The following is a 21,575-nucleotide window of genomic DNA, read 5'->3' as shown; positions in this document are numbered from 1 at the left end:
AAGTTGGTCAAATAAAAGCTGGGATGAGCTGCAAAGACATGTACTGACCTTTAATTACAGGTAAGGAGAATGGAACCATATGGCCGTCTCGTTCTCGCTCCAAAATGTGTAGCATGAAGGCAGCATGGTCGCTGTCAGCTAACGGGATCTCTCTGTCACTCAGCTCATGCTGTAGGTTGCTGTGAAAGAGGCTCAGCAAGACTTCATTGGGAAGACAGGGGGAGCTGTGCTCCTCATTTTCCCCTGATCAGACAAAAAAGGTGAAGACCCACAAGTGAACAAGAATGACTTTACTGTTTCTATAACATAGAGGATTTGATGATAGCTGATGAAATGTGAAGAGATGAGATGAGATATCAAATTATTGATCCCCATTGGATGATTATCTTGTTACAGCAACTCATAAATAGGGACGAGGGAATACGTCAATAGCAAACAAAGTAGAATGAAAGAACAATATTTAAGGTAAGAATATCTGTGAATGTAAACAATGCACATGATAAAATAATAGTAAATAATAGTCGCAATGACGTAACTGCCCTGTAAGGATTAAGTGATGTGTTGATATATAGAATCTCTGCAAGGTTACATATATAGATATACTGTATATAAAAATGTATATGCATTAAAATAAATATAACATTTTGAAATATCCTTGGGTATTTCTAGATTATACCAGTAAAAAAAGCCTTAACTCATGTGGATGCAAATGGTTCTCATTGTTGATGTATATGGGACCATTCAACTATATGACAACAGTACCTGTACTGAATGTGAGGAAGAAGAGCTCAACCTGCTGGCATTTTGGAAGCAGCTGAATAAGGTCAAACTGAAAGGGAACCATGTGAATGCTCTCCTCAGAGGACAAGGCTTCACCTGTAAACAGAAGAATCATATTCATACATTCACTTATAAGACTTTGCCTTTAAAATTTGTCTTAAGCTTTTAATCTATCATTAGATTTTAAGAACGTCATCAAAATGTCATCACTTTGCTCGTGATGTGCCAGACACATGTTTCAAATAGAACAATGCTAAAGGAACACCTTTTCACTGCTCATGGGAATGTTAAAAAGTCAAAGGTTCTGGGCAGAAGTTCTTGATTTGATTAGCAAATGACAAAACTTTGACAAAACAAATATTCCTATTTCTTCACACTGGACCTTTAAAATATAACATTTCTATAGCCCTCGTCTTAGTTATACTTTCTTTTTCCTGCCTGCCTGACGTCGATTATATTGACATTAAAGTTTGTTAAAAACAAAAATCATTGATAATCTTAAACTGTAATATTAAATAGATTAATACTCGCAGAGTCAGTGACATCTTTTAAATCTCTTCTTAAAACCCATTTTTACAGACTTGCTTTTATGTGATTTTATATTTCTAACTGCTTTTACTTCAATTTTATTATTATTTTTAGTTTTTATCCAACTAATTCATTGTCTTAAATTTGATTTGATTATCTTATTCGATTATTTATTGTTTTATTTATTATTATTAATTTTCATTTTTTATTTTAATGTTCCTAATTTATCATTTATCACACGTTTTCTAATTTTCCCGATGTGATATCATCCTCTTATTCTGAAGACCTCTTTTATTGCCCCTTTAATGCTTTTACTTACTTATCCATTTTTATTTATTTACTTATTTATTTATTTACTTATCCATTTTTATTTATTTACTTATTCATTTATTTACTTATCCATTTTTATTTATTTACTTATTCATTTATTTACTTATCCATTTTTATTTACTTATTTATTTATTTACTTATCCATTTTTATTTATTTATTTATTTATTTATTTATTTATTTATTTACTTATCCATTTGTATTTATTTATTTACTTATCCATTTGTATTTATTTATTTACTTATCCATTTTTATTTATTTATTTACTTATCCATTTTTATTTATTTATTTATTTAATTATCCATTTTTATTTATTTATTTATTTACTTATCCATTTTTATTTATTTATTTATTTACTTATCCATTTTTATTTATTTATTTACTTATCCATTTTTATTTATTTATTTACTTATCCATTTTTATTTATTTATTTATTTACTTATCCATTTTTATTTATTTATTTACTTATCCATTTTATTTATTTATTTATTTACTTATCCATTTTATTTATTTATTTATTTATTTACTTATCCATTTTTATTTATTTGTATTATTATTATTATTAATTTATTTGATCTATTTACCCTTGACAAACCTCTCAACAATGATTTATTGGTCTATTGTCACACCACTTCATACTGTGTAATTGACATGTATTTTTTTTAACCTCTTGCGTTGCATTTTGTTTTGCATTGTTCAATTCCTCCTCGCAGTCTAAATGTTTACTTTGTTATCTGAACTGTGCTTCGTTTGTCAAGGCACTTTGTAAACATTTGTTTTTAAAGATGCTATATAAATAAAGTTATTATTATTATTATTATTATTATTATTATTATTATTATTATTATTATTATTATATTATAATTATTGAATATTGATACTGTGGGTCATTTTAATTAGAAACATTTCTACTTATTCTCAGTTTTTTTTTTTTTTCCACTTTCTTTTTATTTCAATTTCAGGTTTACAAAAGGGAAAAAGTAAATAGAATAAAACAAAATTAAATTAAATTAAAATTAAAAAAAGAAAAAAAAGAGGAGGTTGTTCCAGACCATTCAATCGTTCAAAACAAAGTATACCATCTATACAGGTGAAGGGTTACAGATTCTGGTATATGAGTTCCATTTTTCCCAGTATTTCACACAGACATCAGCTCGTAGTCTTAAGAAGAAGGGGGGTTTTTCCATGGAATAAATTTCGTTTACAATTGCAATCCAGTCGTCCTTTGTTGGTGGGTTTGTCTGCATCCACTTACGTGTGATAGCTTTTTTGCTTGCAGCCAAGATGATTTTGTAAAGATATCTGTCCTGAGACTCAAGACCATTTGGCATTTTACAGAGGTACAATGTGACAAAACAGGACTTATTCTCAGTTTTAAAGTGTGATATTAAAACTATTGCTCAAGCTCAGAATCGGAATACATCTACCCATAACAGGTGTGCAGGTGATCATTTAGAATTGTCAGAATAAACTATTTGAATATTAAGAAAAATATTGAGTTTTTTATTACCCCTCACATCCTTGAGTCCAGCTGGTAGTGAGCAGACCTGGTCCTTATTCTGACACAGTTGGCTCAAATACTCAAAGGTCATCATGGTGGACATACAGGCCAGATCTCTTGGGAATATCTATAAAACAGAAAAACTGTGAAACACTCAAATATACTGTATAACAATAAAAAAAGACATACATAAAACTTATTGCAAAATACAGCAATGACTTGAGTTACTTGCTTGCACACCAAGATCTATGATAATTCCCCCACGCCCAAAACCTCAGCTTTAATAATCAGATTTGGATGTGGTGCTGTATAAGCTAGTTATACACACTGCTTGAGGTATCTCCTGGTACTTGAAGCCCTTGAAGTGGCGATGCTGTTCCGTGCAGTTCATCACCGTGCCGCTCTGTGGCTCGACCCAACACTCTGTCACCAGGTTCAGCTCTGTGTCCATGTCTACAGCCTCCACTTCGGTGTCATTGTCATCATCGGTGGAGAAGCTGGATTGCAACAGAAGATAAAACAAAACTGCAAGTTGAAAAAACTGTTCCAGTACATGCAAACAATACAAATGATCTCACAATGAAAACAAGATTCAGTGCCAGCCTATGGAGAAAAGCCACTATGGATTCCAAGGTAGCCAAACCATATCTATGTGAGTCACTGTGTATAAGAAGGGCTTTTTCAACCAATCTCTAGCAGTTTAGTATAAAGAGTTTGTCCATTTCCATATAAAATGCTAGTTTGCCTGTAAAAAGACGAGTTGGAATAAAGATTTGAAGAATGCTTTGCCTCCATGGCAGGTTTCAGCATACCTAGTATGAACACGTCAACATAACAACAAGTTAAAAAATAATAAATATTGGCATATGGAGATTTGTACAGACCTCTAAATCCCTTTAATGCTTGGTTCATTTACTAATACTGGGTCAGCCATGGGCACAGCTAATGTAAATTTTAGACGCTTATGTAAAGAAGGGGTTCCCAAAGTGTGGGTCGGGACCCCCTTGGGGGTTGCAAGACCGAAATCGTGGTCGTGAGATGTCTTCCAGATTGTTTGTTTTTTTAAGTTATCTAAAAAATAGTACATTTTACCCATTACAGTAAAACATTTTTACAAAGATAGTAGCTAAACTTGAAATAAAACCTTGAAAATAGAAAATGTAATGAGTTTTCTGCCTTCCTTTTTGCCAGATGACTCCTAAGTTTAGGGTTAGTGAACAGTTAATTATCTAAAGCATCAGGAAACACAGACACATGCTCATATAGGTAGGCTAATTTTCTGCAGACCAGCTAAATGAAGCCACATTAAATCACTTTGAGGGACAGTGGGGGTCGCAAGTCTTTTGCATCTATAATTTGGGGGTCGCAGGCTGAAAAGTTTGGGAACCCCTGATGTAAAGGAACCAGGCCATTCTATTTTCAATTGTCTGTTTAATCTGACACCAAGGTCAAGTGAATGGTTTTTCTTCTAATAGACTATGGAACAATGGCCAAAGAAATTGGATGAAGGGTAATAAGTCTCCAAAGACTCTTCATCTGGCCCAAAATGCTGGAGCTGGAGTACTGACCAGAACTAGGAAGAGAGAGCACATCTCTCCAGTGTTGGCTTCTGTACACTGACACCCCATAAAATCTAGACTAGAATTTAAAATCCTTCTTCTAACCTACAAAGCTCTTAATGATCAAACACATTCATATCTTAAAGAGCTCATAGTGCCCTATTACCCCTCTAGAACTCTACGCTCCCAACATGCAGGCCTGCTCATCGTACCTAAAGCATCTATAAGTAGTATGGGAGGTAGAACCTTCAGGTATCAGGGCCCTCTCCTTTGGAATCATCTACCAGTCAGGGTCCGGGAGGCAGACACCCTCTCTACTTTTAAGAGTAGACTTCAAACTTTCCTTTTTGATAAAGCTTATAGTTAGAGTTGGGTCAGGCTTGGACCAGCTCTTATTTATGCTGCTATAGGCTTAGACTGCCCATTAAAGTTACAATGTGTTGTGAAGTGAAACCCATATTTTAAATGTTACAGACAAAAATATATTGGTTCACCTGAGTAAAGAATCAGGTTCATTTGATTGCTGCCAAATTGTATTTTTTGAATAAAAAACTATTTGGGGGGCTTTATTGCTGATGATGAATGCTGACAGGACAGACAGACAGACAGACAGACAGACAGACAGACAGACAGACAGACAGACAGACAGACAGACAGACAGACAGACAGATGGCAGTTGGTGGAAAGAATTCTGGGGATGACATACAACAAAGGAACTAGGATAAATCAGAACCATCTGACAAGGTCCAGTTGATTCTTCAGTCTTACCTGTCTTTAGTGGATGTAGAGTGAGGTGGAAACAGGATGTACTGAACGATACAAGAGTGGCTCTCTCTGTCAGTCTCCCCTGACACAGCCTGAGGATAAAAATAGAATGTAGTGGCAAAAATAAAGAGTACAAGTTTTGCCAAACAACAATTATGTATTATTTTTTAGAAAGTAAACAACTAAATGTTAAAATAGGAAAACTTGAATGTATAATATTCTCATATATTAGATTTTGCGCTGTACTTTACCCTCATTGGCAGCTCTATCACCATGTTAACGATGCCGTCTCCACTTGCAGCAAAGTGAAAGCCCTCTGATATGCGGATCCTGTGGAGAAGAATCAAAAAGTCATGCATTCTACATCAAACCAACCACCCTGCTCTTCCATTAGTGCATTAGAAAAATATAGCAAAATCTAAAAGTTGTGGGTGTGGCAGACATGCAGGCGATGCATCAAACGCACATGTCTCGCCATAAACAGGAAATTGATTTTTGGGGGCTTTAAAATGCACAAAATCTCACCAAATTGGCCACACACATCAGCCACACATCCTATTTATATATTTTGGAGTTCTTGCCCAAAAAATTCAAAAATCTGTTCCATAGCGCCCCCTATAGGGTCCCAAAAACACGTAAAATAAGCTTCCCAATAGAGTTTGTTTTTTTAGCTACGTGCACGATTTCAGACATGCATATTCAGGGCATCAGGACCATAAAAAAAGCCTCCTGCACCCATATCCAAAAACCAACAGGAAAAATTCTAGGGAAATTCTATAGTAGACACATTAACAATTCAAAGCTGTCCAAAAAAAATCGTGAAATCTGAAAACTGGGGTCGTGACAAACTGTCAAAACTGGAGGTTCTCTTTGCCAAAAACTTGAAACATAAGCACCACCTATTGGACCCAAGCCATATTTACTCCCAGATCCTGCTTTTACCATGCTTGTGATCACAACTCTTTCTATAATGATCTGTGATGAACAATCCTTCAGAACATCATTAAAGTCGCAGCACCACCGACTGGTGACAGGCAGTACTGCAATGTACACTCTGCTGATAACTGTACGAGTATGCTCACAGTTTCAGCCTAGGCCTCATAAAGTGCAGCACAGCAACACCTGCTGCACATCAGGCGGTGCTTGTGCAAGGGCCCGTTCATTGCTGCTTGCAGCTTTAATTTCTAATACATCTTTGCTTTGCTGTTCGTATTATGCATCTATTCAGTGCCGTCCGTACTAAACTTAAGACATCAGGCAAGCATGCCGAAAGCACTGCCTTTTTTTCTTTTCTATAAAACAGGTTGCAAATGCTTATTAAATACATAAATTGGGCCACAATGTAACTATAAATAAAGTGTGAGTGAACTTACTCAGATAGCATGGACAGGATGTGAGCAACAGCCTGCATAGCCACAGTCAGTCCCTGGCTGCTCTGCACAGCCCATACCCAGCGCTGGTGCAGGAAGTAACGGGACAAAGAGGCCAGGGTGGAGGAAGCTGTCCGGTTGGCTGCAATGCTGAGGGGCATGGCATTGTTTGAGGGTGGAGGGAAGTTCTCCATGTGAAAAATGAAAGGAGTCCGAAGGTCCAACGGTAGCTTCTCATACCTATAAAGCATTAGGGGCTTACTTCATTAAATGTGTCCAGATGGCAGCCATCTTTTGAACTGATTCTACAATATAGTGTTGAGCTTTTTGGTATTTTTACAAATAAATGTAAACCTCAAACAAGCTCTTGGAATCATTCATTTGATGTTGAGCACTATAAAAACACAGAAAATGATGCCCTGTCCAAATGTACTGACCTTATCAGAAGCTTTTCTAGAGGCTTGTTGAGCACCACTACACACGGTCTGTCTGACAGTGCAGGTTTAGGTGCAGGGATGGAAGGAGACTTGGATGGTGATGGATGGCCAACACTTTTCCTTTTGGTCTTTGGAGTCGCCTCTTTGTTCTGGACGCGATGAGGGAAGCGAAGTTTAAGGATCTGCTCTCGCAACTCTTCCACGATCTGATGAGAAACACAAATGTCATGAAAGGTTACCATAGAGAGACAAACTCACTAAAATATTCCAAGTAAAACATCGTATAAGAGGCATTTTCGACCGGCAGAGCTTTACCCTGGCACTACATGTTTTTTGACCGATGGACCCAGGGTCTAAATTTTGTTCAGGGCTAGTTAATCTCCCCCCTAAAATGCCCCTGCTTGGGGGATAGAACATTTCGAAGGTCCAGGGACCATTGGGGGCAGGGCCTGCAAGCCACACATTTCTGTTTGCATTGGACCTGCCATGTTTAAAAGACTGCAACTGCACACTGCAGTGTTTACTTTTTCATTTTACTACCACCGTTGGTATTTGGAGATGGAGAGTGAGAGGAAGGTTTACGACCAGTGGAGCGACAAGGAGGTGCAGGTCTTGCTTGCAGTGCATGCTGAGGAGGACATCCAGTGGGAGTTGCATGCAATGACATAGTCTATGCAAGAATGTCAGCAAGACTCTCTGAGGTAGATATAAGGCACCCCTGGGAGCAGGTCCGAGAAAAGCTAAAGAAACTGCTCAAAGATTGTCATGATTTTCATGCCCTTGCTTTTTACACAAACTAAGGAAAGGACTACTTTACTAATACAGTGGTGGAAAAAAGTACTCAGACAACCTTAAAATTGTACACAATCTCCAATATTGTCATGAAATATTTGTGGAAAAATCTTGTTTGTGTTTCAGGCATTAGACAGACGTAAACAAATAAAAAATGATATTTTAAAACTAACAAAGCTAAATTCTTGACAGTTTCAATATGTCAGTTCTCAACATTGTTGGTATCAAAGTCAACAAATAACAGAGAATGTGTTCAAAACTGAACAAAGAATAAATCAACCTGACTGTGACTGGACTAAAAGAAAAGAGTGATTCTCTTCCAGATTGTTTGTTTTTTGAAGTTATCTAAAAAAATAGTACATTTTACCCATTACAGTAAAACATTTTTACAAAAATAGTAGCTAAACTTGAAATAAAACCTTGAAAATAGAAAATGTAATGAGTTTTCTGTCTTCCTTTTTGCCAGGTGACTCCTAAGTTTAGGGTTAGTAAAAAGTTAATTATCTAAAGCATCAGGAAACACAGGCACATGCTCTTATAGGTAGGCTAATTTTCTGCAGACCAGCTAAATGAAGCCACATTAAATCACTTTGAGGGACATTATAGATGCAAGTCTTTTGCATCTATAATTTGGGGGTCGCAGGCTGAAAAGTTTGGGAACCCCTGATGTATAGGAACCAGGCCATTCTATTTTCAATTGTCTGTTTAATCTGACACCAAGGTCAAGTGAATGGTTTTTCTTCTAATAGACTATGGAACAATGGCCAAAGAAATTGGATGAAGGGTAATAAGTCTCCAAAGACTCTTCATCTGGCCCAAAATGCTGCAGCTGGAGTACTGACTAGAACTAGGAAGAGAGAGCACATCTCTCCAGTGTTAGCTTCTCTTCACTGAGACCCCATAAAATATAGACTAGAATTTAAAATCCTTCTTCTGACCTACAAAGCTCTTAATGATCAGACACCTTCATAATTAAAGAGCTCATAGTGCCCTATTACCCCTCTAGAACACTACGCTCCCAACATGCGGTCCTGCTAATCGTACCTAAAGTCTCTAAAAGTAGTATGGGAGGTAGAACCTTCAGGTATCAGGGCCCTCTCCTTTGGAATCATCTACCAGTCAGGGTCCGGGAGGCAGACACCCTCTCTACTTTTAAGAGTAGGCTTCAAACTTTCCTTTTTGATAAAGCTTATAGTTAGAGCTGGATCAGGCTTGGACCAGCTCTTAGTTATGCTGCTATAGGCTTAGACTGCCTTGGCCGTTACAATGTGTTGTGAAGTGAAACACATATTTGATTCTCAATGCAATATTTGGGGTGTCCCAAACCTTTTTCAACACTGTATTTATGCAAGTTTACAGAAAATGTGTAAGTAATTACTCAATTGCAGATACATTGTTTTCTGTTGTTACAAATCTTAAACTTTTAGATGTATCTAACCAAGTATAAAACAGCTGTAATTTCATGCAGCCCAATCAACCTACATTGGTGAAAAATGAATTTGGTGGATCAAAATAATATCAGAATTGTCTTATAAAGTAGTTTTCACAAAAATTCTTAATTGATTAAAAAGATAGAGTTCAGTAAATGTTTGGGCAGGTTGACAGAGACCCATGAACCCATTTTTTCTGTCAAAATACTCAGGCCTGCTGTTGTATTTTTTACAGATCGCTACAGAGAAACTGTTTGCCTCTTGTATGTTTCACTCTCAGTACCTTGTTTCTGATATGTGCTGGTGTACCGATGGGGAAACCTAAGCGCAGGACCATACATGGTGTCTTGGATATGAGACGGACCAAGTAGAAGGAGGTGGGTGGCTGGTCAGATGAACTGTTGAGAAAGAATAAATTAAAACGTTCATTCCAGAACTAAATTATTTGATACAACAACAATATTGCATGTAAGTTTCCTCATCTTAAGTTAATGGATGAAGTAATGTATCTTGATTAACATTTAGTTAAAACATGAAGAGATACTAAAGATATTAAATACTGGGGTGATTATTAGGGGTGAGTATTGGCAACAACCTCACGATATGATACGCATCACGATACTTTGGTCATGATACGATAGTATCACGATATATCACGATATCACAATATTGTGATGTATTGAGATATTCTACACAGTTAACAAAGAAAAAAATAAAGATGGTGTAAATGTTAATCACACAATATTACTCAAAATTGAAAGGCCAAATTAAGTCAAAACTATTTGATTGAAAACAACTTTTCCACTTTATTGTTTTTGAAATACTGAATTCGTATTTTAGTTCCAACTCGGCTAAAATATGAATTTTTATTTTTACAAAAAAAAAAACGATATTATATCGGAGGTCAAAGTATCGCGATATACACTGTGTGCACAATTTTTAGGTAAGTTGCATTTTTGTGAATATTTCAAAAACTATATCAACAGTCGTTTTCAAATTTGTCAAGAAGTCAGATAGTGAATATATTTCTTCAACTGTGTGGTTAAAATGATGTTTTCAAATAACGTTGGCTGTATTTTTAAATAAATGCAGAATCTGCAGAAATGAGCGTGACAAATTATTATGCAAGTTGGTGATAAGAGTATATAACTTGTAAAAATTAAGAACTAGGCACCATTTTTAATGTTCTATTGATTGAAAATAATAATATTTACAACAACTGTATTCAAACTTCAACAAAAACAACTGTTTTCTTTACATTTGTTACAAAATAAAACTGTTAAAGTCTTTAAAACATTTCAAATCTAAAGTGTTTCTCAGATGTCCAATATAACCTCCTTTTCTTTCAGTGAGGGTCAGAGGTCACTGTAAACTGATTTAGTTTCTGATGACTTCTCTGCTGACTCTGTGAGCTGTACCTTGTATGGCTTTCCAAAGAGGCTCTTTGAGTTGTATTTCTTGCCATTACTGTAAATTATCTCCTTTATTATTGACCACAAGTTCTCAGTCAGGTTGAGATCAGGTGAGCAGGCAGGCCAGTTCATGAGGCGTTCCTCTTTTGTATTTTCCTGCATGGAGGAAAAGACATTCAGCTAAAGTAAAAAAGATGCTAGTGTTCATGCATGAGCACAATGCACCGTCACATGCCTCATGTTATTCCCAGGACAGGATGGCATCTCAGGGCTTTAAAGAGGATCGCCTCATGAACTGGCCTGCCTGCTCACCCGATCTCAACCTGACTGAGAACTTGTGGTCAATAATAAAGGAGATAATTTACAGTAATGGCAGAAGTACAGCTCAAAGAGCCTCTTTGGAAAGACATACAAGGTACAGCTCACAGAGTCAGCAGAGAAGTCATCAGAAACTAAATCAGTTTACAGTGACCTCTGACCCTCACTGAAAGAAAAGGAGGTTATATTGGACATTAGAGAAACACTTTAGATTTGAAATGTTTTAAAGACTTTAACAGTTTTATTTTGTACACAAATGTTAAGAAAACTGTTGTTTTTGTTGAAGTTTGAAAACAGTTGTAGTAAATATTATTATTTTCAATCAACAGAACGTTTAAAATGGTGCCTAGTTTTTAATTTTCACAAGTTATATGCTCTTATCACCAACTTGCATAATCATTTGTCACACTCATTTCTGCAGATTCTGCATTTATTTAAAAATACAGCCGAAAAGCATCATTTTAACCACACAGTTGAAGAAATATACTCACTATCTGGCTTACTAACAAATTTGAAAACGACTGTTGATGTAGTTTTTGAAATAGTCACAAAAATGCAACTTACCTAATAATTGTGCATGCAGTGTGTTGCCGTATCAATTTTTTTCACACCTCTAGTGATTATCAGCTGTTTCAGATCTGATCCAAAAGCACTTTTGTCACCATTAATCAATAAAGATATTGGACTAGATTTCAGTTATCATTTAGTCATTATCAATGAATAACAATATATTTGGGCCAGTATACAGTCATATATATAAACTCCTCAAAAAAAGTTTGGAAACATTATGTCGGTCAATTATTCCTCTCCTTTAATAATACCAATTGGTGTTGTATTCTGTCAGGGTTTTAACCAGAACCATAAAATATGACCATATCTCTCTGGTTTAAGCTTCCTGGCTATGGCTCCCTGTATGTCTTAGAATTGATTTTAAGATTTTACTGATTACTTTTAAAGCTCTACATGGACTTACTCCAAGCTATATAGCAGACCTTTTAGTACCTTACGAGCCGACGCGTGTATTGAGATCCTCGGGCAGAGGTTTACTGTGCATTCCAATTACAGAAGGGATCTGACACTATGGAACCATCTGCCGAGGAGATCAGGTCTGCTGAGTCAGTGAGCTCTTTTAAATCCCTTCCTAAAACATGCTTTTTAATCACAGAGCATCTTCTGATTATATCTGAATTTTATTTTATTTCATTTTATTTGAACCGTCTTAAGAAATATATTTTAAAATAATTGTATTCCTTTAGAGTTCTTTTAGGGGAATTGTATGTCTTTTAAAACATGTTTTATTTCTTTATCTTGACTTGTGTGTTTTTATTAACTGCCTGTTTTATTTTGCTGCCCATGTGAAGCACTTTGTAACTCGGTTTTGAAAAGTGCTCTACAAATGAAATTATTATTATTATTATTATCATCATTCTATATCGTTGGAAAGCCTGATTAGTCACCTTTACAACAAGGTACAACTTGTACAGATTATGCATTCGTGGAATGAGCAACACAGCTAAACGTGTGGGTAGTGCCCCAAAAAACAGTGCCAAAATCCTCTGCAATATTCTCCTGTTGGTATTCTCCACTTCAAGTGATGCCAGGTGTGTGCCAGTCACAGGTGTATCACTGGCACCTGATATCTTCAGGATCATCACAGACCAACTGCCGTGAGTCCAGACCTCAACCCAATTGAACACTTGTGGGAACAGCTTTGGCATGCTCTACGTGCTACAGTTGACCAACATAACCATGCTGGTTGACCTTCAAATACTCCTGGATGAGGAATGGGATGCCATCCCACTGCAAAATGTGACCAAGCTGGTGACCAGACTGAGGAGGAGGTGCCAGGCTGGTGTGGCTGTGTATGGATCTTTCACAAGCTACTGACGTCTCTGACAGTGTGAAATAAAGAAAGTGTAAAACTGGCCAATATGTACTGTTTATTCCTGATTACTGTGGGAGAGTGCAAGCATCTAGTCTACCAAGCAACTCAAAACCAGAGTGAATATCAACAGGAGAATATTGCAGGGGATTTTGGCACATTTTTCTGGGGTGTAGCTGCGTTGCTTTACAAATTATACCTTGTTGTAAAGGTGACTAATCAGGCTTTCCAACAATATATAATAACACACATATTGGTATCTTTAAAGGGGAGATATAATTGACTGATTTCAAAACTTTTTTGCCATCAGTGCTATTTCTCTATAGTCCATTGCCTCACCTGAAAATAAGTTTAACATATGAGTAACCCTCCACCAGCACAAAGCTACTCCAGTCCCTCAGAAGTGATGTCAGGGCAGAGTGGGAGATGCGGCACTGAATGGTGCTGTAGCGACCATTGTTTCCAGCTGTGTGCAGATGTTTGGGGATAGGCCTGGAGGGACAAAAAGATTTATGAATCAACAAAGCAAAACAAATATTCCTTGTATATAGAACGACTTACTCAAAACAGCTTCTTCTATCATCTTTATTTAACTGTAATGTTTGTTTTGTATCTAGTCTTGCTGAGATCAGTGAATATGATCATTACGGTTCAGTATGGCTGAATTGTCTTGTTATAGGTCTCAGCATTATTTCACAACTTCATATTTCTCACATGTCATGTTCAAGGATGATGGTGATGCGATGCATGTGCAGCCATCTCTGCCAGAAGTTGGCATCCATGGAGAGAATGGGCTTCCAGTAGGACGCAAACTGGGACTGAGAGGAGTCTTTGGATCCACTGTGCTGCAGTGACAGGACCTGATAAAAAAAGATGATTACATTGTAGGTAACCTGTAGGAAAAAATGAAGGGCAGGCACAAGGATCATGGGTTCAGCTTTAGATACTGGCTGATTGGCAATGAAAGAATACCCAGTGGCCGGCTATCTGTATAGCTCATTGGTTTTTAAAGGATAAGGATGGTGTTATTTGTTTCTCATTGTCAAAAATGACCATGAAAAAATATTTTTTAACATTGCACAGTAGGTAGCAGCTGATCAGTTTGCAACAATGGAAACATTAACCATCTCTAAGCCAATGACAGATTCACAGGACAGACTGCAGCAGGGAAGGAGTGGATATCAAAGGTGTTGCATACTGTTCATTCTTCTACTGATAACACAAATTCCTGGCCAATTCAAACACTGGAAACATTGACTGGGTATTATTAACAAAGATCTGTATAGTACTGGAGTTGTAGAGCCAGGAGGGATGTAGAACAGAGGAACTCCATTTTTGGTGCTCTCTGGAATCATGTAGTTCTCAGGAACTGAATTAAAGGACTGGAGGTGCACCAACATCTGATCAGTCTGATTGATACTGAAAGGACACACACACAGAACATGTTAGGTTTTTTAACACATTCAGCTTTAAAATAATAGTTATTCAATTGTATCAAAAGGGCTGTTGATATCTTATTTTCCTTCACAGAGGAGCACCTTTGCAGTGTGTTCCAGAAGCGTCGGATGACAGAGGTGCGGTACGGGCTTGTGATGGGTTTCCTCTGGGTGCAGCTGATGTCATGCAGGATGTCGTAGCTTCCCTCCATCGTCACTTCTACCCTGGTGGTTCTCTTGGCTGGATCCAATGGCCAGGAGGCGGCTGCCAGGTACTCAATATGCATGTTGTGTTTCCATAATAGCACCAGCTTCACCTCCAGCTGAGTCCCACCTTAAAATGAGTAAAGTTTCTTTCATTGGTATCTTTGTGGAATTGTACATGCTGCGCTAAGATCATCAGCGTGACATTGTACCGTCTTCTTGAGCAATATCTTTTTTAAATATCAGAGATAATTGAGAATGAGCATTTTACCTTTTGTGAGGCTGATCTCTCTGATGGTGTAGCCTTCTCTGAGTCGCACAGACACAACACTGATCAAGTCAGCATGGACTTCCTTTTCTGTATGTTTCTTTCTCCGCATGACCAGGGCAGGGTTACCGCTGGCTGACACCAAGTGCTCATTGAACAGTTTGTGCTGGGAAACTGCAAAACATTGAAGATATTACTGTCTGCTCCTAAACATTTCATCATTCTTCTTACCATTATTAAAAGATACAAAGAACAATGGAACCCGTATGTTTTCAATCCATAGATAAAATTCAATAGAATTGAAGGCTTCTTTACGGTGGCTGGGAAGTGCAATGCAAATGTACAAAGGATCAAGCACTTTTACAAAGTTGGAGACAAATTGACATTTTGGAAACATTTTTACATTTTATAAAACAAAATCACATTAGAGAAACACTTTTACCAAGGACAAAACAAATTTACATTTAAGGAAACACATTTTAAAAAAACAGAAACACTTTTGTCTGTCACTTGTAAAACACAATTTCACAAGTGACAGAACATTTTTACCAGTCCCAAAACAAATTTACAAACCGCAGATTCTGTCGGAAAAGGAATGTACCAACAATTTTCCAAATAAAAATACGCTGTAATGGGAAAATGTGCAACAGCCAGGGAATTCATATATATTTGACATTAACAACCCTGTTTCCACTTAAATTTTTTGATTCAGACTGATAAGAGAACTCCTCAAAATGTGTTCCTGCCAATCAGAGCTATATCTGGTTTGGAATTTCAAAATAAATGTACATGCTTTATTTACAATGGTATTTATTTTGAAATTCCAAATCAGATATAGCTCTGATTGTGAACCCTCCTATTATCCTTAGGGTCAAATTTGAGGGTAACAGGAGGGTTAATTGGAAATAGGGTTGTTAATGTCAAATATATATCATTCCCTGGCTGTTGTACATTTTCATATTACAGACATCTTTTATTTTGACAATATTTGGTACATTCCTTTTCCCTCAGAATCTGCGTTTGTAAATTTGCTTCGGGACTAGTAAAAAAATTCCGTTGCTTTCTAAAATTGTCTCCAACTTTGTAAAAGTGTTTCATCCTTTGTAAATTTGAATTGCCCTTCCCAGCCACCGTACTTCTTGGAACCGAAGAAAGACCCTCAAAGCTGAGTGTTTTTCATAGTATTTCTGTTCATAATTTATTTGTTTTTAATATATTAAATTGCTATTTTTTTTGCATTTGTACCCATTCATCTTCCTAAATAGTAAAATACACATTTTAATTTTTTGGGGGGCCTGAACCAACAACAATTTTCACATTTCAAATGAGCTGTACAGATAGTAAACAACCTATTTGGGCTTCTTTATTTAACAGTACAAAAGAAAAACTCAAAGTTCTGATACTTTCACACACATTTCTGAAGGGGGGAGGGTGATAGAGCAAACTTAGACAGACATAGAGTCAATAAAATCACAACACAGAAACTGAACTGGAGTCTTAGTACGTTCCACATGCAAAGCTGTCTTACCACAGAAGTACTCTGAGTTCATGGACTCTGGGGTCTTGAGGAAGGAATAGGTCAGGAAGGCCTTATGGTAAGCGTTCATCTCCAGGCTGTTAAAGTCCACCTCAGGACAGCTGGGCAGGTATGAACCAAAGGTAGCTAATGAGATGAACTTCATCAGTTCTACGTTGGGGATGTAGCCAAAGCTGCAGTCATAGGAGTACGCCCCGCCAACCTAGGAAAGGATAAACACAATTTCAGAGCAATCAGAATTCAGTGACGTCTCCTCCTTTCTTAAACAATTCATTCTGTTAGTTACAATTTTGCAGGTGAACATGACAAACACCATGCCTGATCAGATTTCACCAGTGGTGAACAGTAACAAAGTACATTTACTTGAGTAATTTTTTGAGTATCTGTGCTTTACTTGAGTATAATTTTTGTGGGAACTTATTACTTTTACTCCACAAATATCATCCTTTTGACTCCACTACATTTCTATAAATGTCTTAGATACTCATTACTTTTGCTTTGAGATCAGCTGATGAATGTTCTTCTCTTTTCTGAAATCAGATCCCAAAGACCGTGAACTGTTGGTGTACTTGTGTTTGGTTTGTCTCAGTTTTGTAGCCGTACCTCGGCTGAGCGTAGATCAATCGTTCTTCAGATCAGTGCGTTCATTTAGTCGTGGTGATGATGGCTATGACTGAGAAGGATGATGATTCTCTACCTGAGCACCACGGCCATATTTTAAACCCACGTTTGAGCTTTAGAAATAAAGAATGATGGTTTGTCTTGTTGTAAATCTCTGATCTGTTTACCACACAAACTTCATCACAGCCTCCAAATCAGCATCTAACCTGAGAAAGCATGTGGAGGTCTGGAGCTAACACACTGCTTTGATTCCAGAGGAACATTGTAAACTTGTCTGTGCTTGTAGTAACTTAGTTTAGATTTCATGGTAGACTTTGTAGATCTGAAATCATGTTTTCTAGATAAACAGAGCAGAGCAGAATGTTCACCCATGCATTCTTGACTGACCTCATGCTTTGTGAAAATACATTTAGATATTTTAAAAAGTACTTTGAATACTTCAGTATTTTTAAAAGCAAGTACAATGTTACAATGTCATTTAGCAGACGCTTTTATCCAAAGCGACGTACATATGAGAACAAGAACAACACAAGCAAAGATCTAGACAAGAGGAAACAAGATCAGTAAGAGTAACAAAGTGCTTCAAGTCCATTTGGGTGCAGGTACTGCCAAGCAGTGTAAAGGCAGTGCACAAAAATAAGGAAGGATATTTTTATTTTTTATTTTTTTAAGAAAATAAGGAACATCTACAATGAAGCAACCAAACCATTTAAGACCTTCCATTATCATCATCAACAATTAACATCACCACAATAATGACCAAAGTACCAAGCGCTGGGTCACTCAAGAGCTGAACACAGAGTCCCAGAGTAGAGCAGGACAGTGTGAGTCAACTGTAGCTGGAAGACATGATCTGCCACTGGGGACAACAGTGGAGAACAATCTAGCTAAGTGCATAGTGCTTCTTAAAGAGCTGGGTCTTTAGCTGTCTTTTGAAAGTAGAGAGGGACTCTGCAGATCGAATGGAGTTGGCAAATTCATTCCACCATTTAGGGACAACAGAAGAGAAGAGTCCAGCTAGTGATTTTGAGGCCTTATGTGCTTGAAGCACTAGGTGCATTTCAGAGGCTGAGCGTAGCAGGCGAGAAGGGCAGTAGACCTGGATGAGGGGTTCCAGGTAAACTGGAGCGGTTTTGGTTCCTGCTTTGTAAGTCATGATTAGAGTTTTGTATCTGATGCGAGTACTCCAGGACTTTAACTCGAGTCATAATCTGACTGAACAACTTTCATTTGCATAGGAGTAATGTTTCACCAGGAGGACCCATACTCTGACTGAACCTTCTGTTATGTTCCGGGTCAGATTGACCCATTTCAAAGTAAAAAAAAAATAAAAAAGGTTAAAAGTATTTTTTTGGTATGAAACTTCTGCTTGGCTTAATTAGCGTAATCAACATATAAAATAAAAATGGTTCATTTAACATATTTGTAACCCCCCCTGAATGTTTATATTACACAGATACTGTTCGTGGGTCAACTTGACCCGGCAGTCAAAGGGGAGGCTAAAAGGAGTCAGAAGTTTCAGATACTAACTGTTTCTTTACAACTGTGTGACATATTTCACCCCAGTCACGCACACGCATGAAATACAAGTGAGCTATCCTCATTGAACCATGATCTGTTAGAATTAAGGAACACCACTGCACTAAATATTGATTTAAATGGTTAGTAACGGAGTTGATAATGAGATTTAAAAAATTGTCTTGGGATTTTTTGGGTTCTGACACTTTTGGATAATTAAATATGCCCCCGGGTCAAGATGACCCAGGAACATTATTGCTGTTCCTGAGAAACCAACTTAACAGGAGGGTGAAGTAATGAAGCCGTTGTCCAACACTGGATTCCACATGTTGAGCAAGCCTGCCACCTTGTGGTAATGATTGTGAATTTTCTTTTGGTATTACTTCACAACTGAGTCCAAGTTAAATAAAGTTTTAAAAACTCAATTCATGCTTGTAGAAACTCCAGAGTTATGGTATTGAAGAGTTAACGATACCCTTAAGGTTAAGATTACATAAATTCTAAGTTTGGTTTGAAAGTTATTTTCTTATTTTAGGTCAAAGTTAATATGCTTGACTGGGTTTAGTATAATCATGTCACTTCTTTAAATCTATAAGGGTAAGAAATATATAAAAAGGTGTATTTCATTCAAAATGTAAAAAGAAAAAGGAAACTGGAATAAATCTGAGCAGGTCTGCAATCCTGAACTGTGGATGCTGCACTTTAGACTGTGTGTAAAAGTTCTTTAAATTCCTAATAAAGAAAAATAGATTGTATCTGTTGCTTTTTTCCCCCCTTACCGTACCGAAAATGTACCAAACCAAAGCAAAATTGTTGTGTACTGTTACACCCCTAATGCACAGATTCAACATTTTCAGGGCATACAGTAAGCTGGTTATATTGTTGCCTGTAAGCATGTGTGTAATATAATCCTCAACTTAATTGCAGCTTTCTCCAAGTAGTGTGCCAGTGCAATTCCAAGGGTTGAAAGATGCTGAGAAGCAATACAAAAAAAACTGATCCTGCAGACACCAATCAATACCTGAGACAGTACGGTCTCTTTATATTTTGACAGTGCAATCTTTTGGATGTTATTGTCTTTACCTGCACAAAGGAGCAGGCAATCGTTCCACTCCTGAGCTGGTTGAGCAGCGTTTCACACACAGCTACATCAGGGACGCTCGTCACTCCATCTGTGATCACAATGATTCCTGGGATGCACAGTAGTAAATCAATTATTTACATGCTCCAAAGTCACACAATAATGTTCTTTATTCTGTAATGCAAAATATAATTTCTCCAAACCATGATGGATTTTCTAAATACTTTTCAGTAGTTATTCAAGTGTATGGGGATATGCAAGTCAGCACTTATACAGTCTGCGTCTCAGTTGCTTTTTCCTTTATCATACAGGAGAGTTCTGAATGTGAACAGGGTATACAGTTAGCCACAGTTGTAGACTTTATCTGAGGAACATGGAATCAGTTGAGGAACTCATGACACTTCAGACTGGTGGAGAGCTAAATGACAACTTAACCCTTAAAGACTTAGACCATTTTTGGGGGCACTAGACTCTCCTGAATTTATTTTGAATATGCTGAATGAGGTGGTATCAATGGGAAGCTTAGAATGTTCACTGTAACTGAGTTTTTAAAGCTTGTTGATAGGATTAGCGGTTAAAAAGTATTCAAACATTTAAGAACAAGTAGCCACCGCTGGATGTCTAGGTCTTTGAGGGCTACTTAACTTAGTTCATTGATCCTTTTAACTTTTTAACCATGCTGTTGTGTTGATATTGTCTGCCTGTGTTTTGTTAGTCTTGATATTGTCTGCCTGTGTTTTGTTAGTCTTGATATTGTCTGCCTGTGTTTTGTTAGTCTTGATATTGTCTGCCTGTGTTCTGTTAGTCTTCATTTTTCTGCCTGTGTTTTGTTAGTCTTGATTTGTCTGCCTGTGTTTTGTTAGTCTTGATATTGTCTGCCTGTGTTTTGTTAGTCTTGATTTGTCTGCCTGTGTTTTGTTAGTCTTGATTTTGTCTGCCTGTGTTTTGTTAGTCTTGATTGTCTGCCTGTGTTTTGTTAGTCTTGATTGTCTGCCTGTGTTTTGTTAGTCTTGATTGTCTGCCTGTGTTTTGTTAGTCTTGATTGTCTGCCTGTGTTTTGTTAGTCTTGATTGTCTGCCTGTGTTTTGTTAGTCTTGATTGTCTGCCTGTGTTTTGTTAGTCTTGATTGTCTGCCTGTGTTTTGTTAGTCTTGACTGTCTGCCTGTGTTTTGTTAGTCTTGATTGTCTGCCTGTGTTTTGTTAGTCTTGATTGTCTGCCTGTGTTTTGTTAGTCTTGATTGTCTGCCTGTGTTTTGTTAGTCTTGATTGTCTGCCTGTGTTTTGTTAGTCTTGATATTGTCTGCCTGTGTTTTGTTAGTCTTGATTTGTCTGCCTGTGTTTTGTTAGTCTTGATTGTCTGCCTGTGTTTTGTTAGTCTTGATTGTCTGCCTGTGTTTTGTTAGTCTTGATTGTCTGCCTGTGTTTTGTTAGTCTTGATTGTCTGCCTGTGTTTTGTTAGTCTTGATTGTCTGCGTGTGTTTTGATAGTCTTGATTGTCTGCCTGTGTTTTGTTAGTCTTGATTGTCTGCCTGTGTTTTGTTAGTCTTGATTGTCTGCCTGTGTTTTGTTAGTCTTGATTGTCTGCCTGTGTTTTGTTAGTCTTGATTGTCTGCCTGTGTTTTGTTAGTCTTGATTGTCTGCCTGTGTTTTGTTAGTCTTGATTGTCTGCCTGTGTTTTGTTAGTCTTGATTGTCTGCCTGTGTTTTGTTAGTCTTGATTGTCTGCCTGTGTTTTGTTAGTCTTGATTGTCTGCCTGTGTTTTGTTAGTCTTGATTGTCTGCCTGTGTCTTGTTAGTCTTGATTGTCTG

General features: G+C 37.1%; 1 protein-coding gene across 1 annotated transcript in view; it reads right to left on the bottom strand.

The window, feature by feature from the left end:
• Window positions 1-21,575, bottom strand: part of szt2 (SZT2 subunit of KICSTOR complex) — a 125,662-nt gene that overhangs the window by 91,345 nt on the left and 12,742 nt on the right. Inside the window, exons 7-22 of the mRNA XM_034707092.1 lie at window positions 19,770-19,876; window positions 16,539-16,749; window positions 15,014-15,184; window positions 14,641-14,872; window positions 14,392-14,521; window positions 13,817-13,962; window positions 13,442-13,594; window positions 9,774-9,888; window positions 7,269-7,474; window positions 6,835-7,071; window positions 5,713-5,791; window positions 5,465-5,553; window positions 3,466-3,634; window positions 3,147-3,264; window positions 763-876; window positions 49-243 (exon numbers count right to left, since the gene is read on the bottom strand). Coding sequence (XP_034562983.1) covers window positions 49-243; window positions 763-876; window positions 3,147-3,264; window positions 3,466-3,634; window positions 5,465-5,553; window positions 5,713-5,791; window positions 6,835-7,071; window positions 7,269-7,474; window positions 9,774-9,888; window positions 13,442-13,594; window positions 13,817-13,962; window positions 14,392-14,521; window positions 14,641-14,872; window positions 15,014-15,184; window positions 16,539-16,749; window positions 19,770-19,876 — 2,472 coding nt within the window. The remainder of the gene's footprint in view (window positions 1-48; window positions 244-762; window positions 877-3,146; window positions 3,265-3,465; window positions 3,635-5,464; window positions 5,554-5,712; window positions 5,792-6,834; window positions 7,072-7,268; window positions 7,475-9,773; window positions 9,889-13,441; window positions 13,595-13,816; window positions 13,963-14,391; window positions 14,522-14,640; window positions 14,873-15,013; window positions 15,185-16,538; window positions 16,750-19,769; window positions 19,877-21,575) is intronic.

The sequence above is a fragment of the Notolabrus celidotus genome, chromosome 2 (genome assembly GCF_009762535.1).
Source record: "Notolabrus celidotus isolate fNotCel1 chromosome 2, fNotCel1.pri, whole genome shotgun sequence".
Taxonomy (NCBI): Eukaryota; Metazoa; Chordata; class Actinopteri; order Labriformes; family Labridae; genus Notolabrus; species Notolabrus celidotus.
This window is presented reverse-complemented; position numbering and strand designations above follow the sequence as displayed.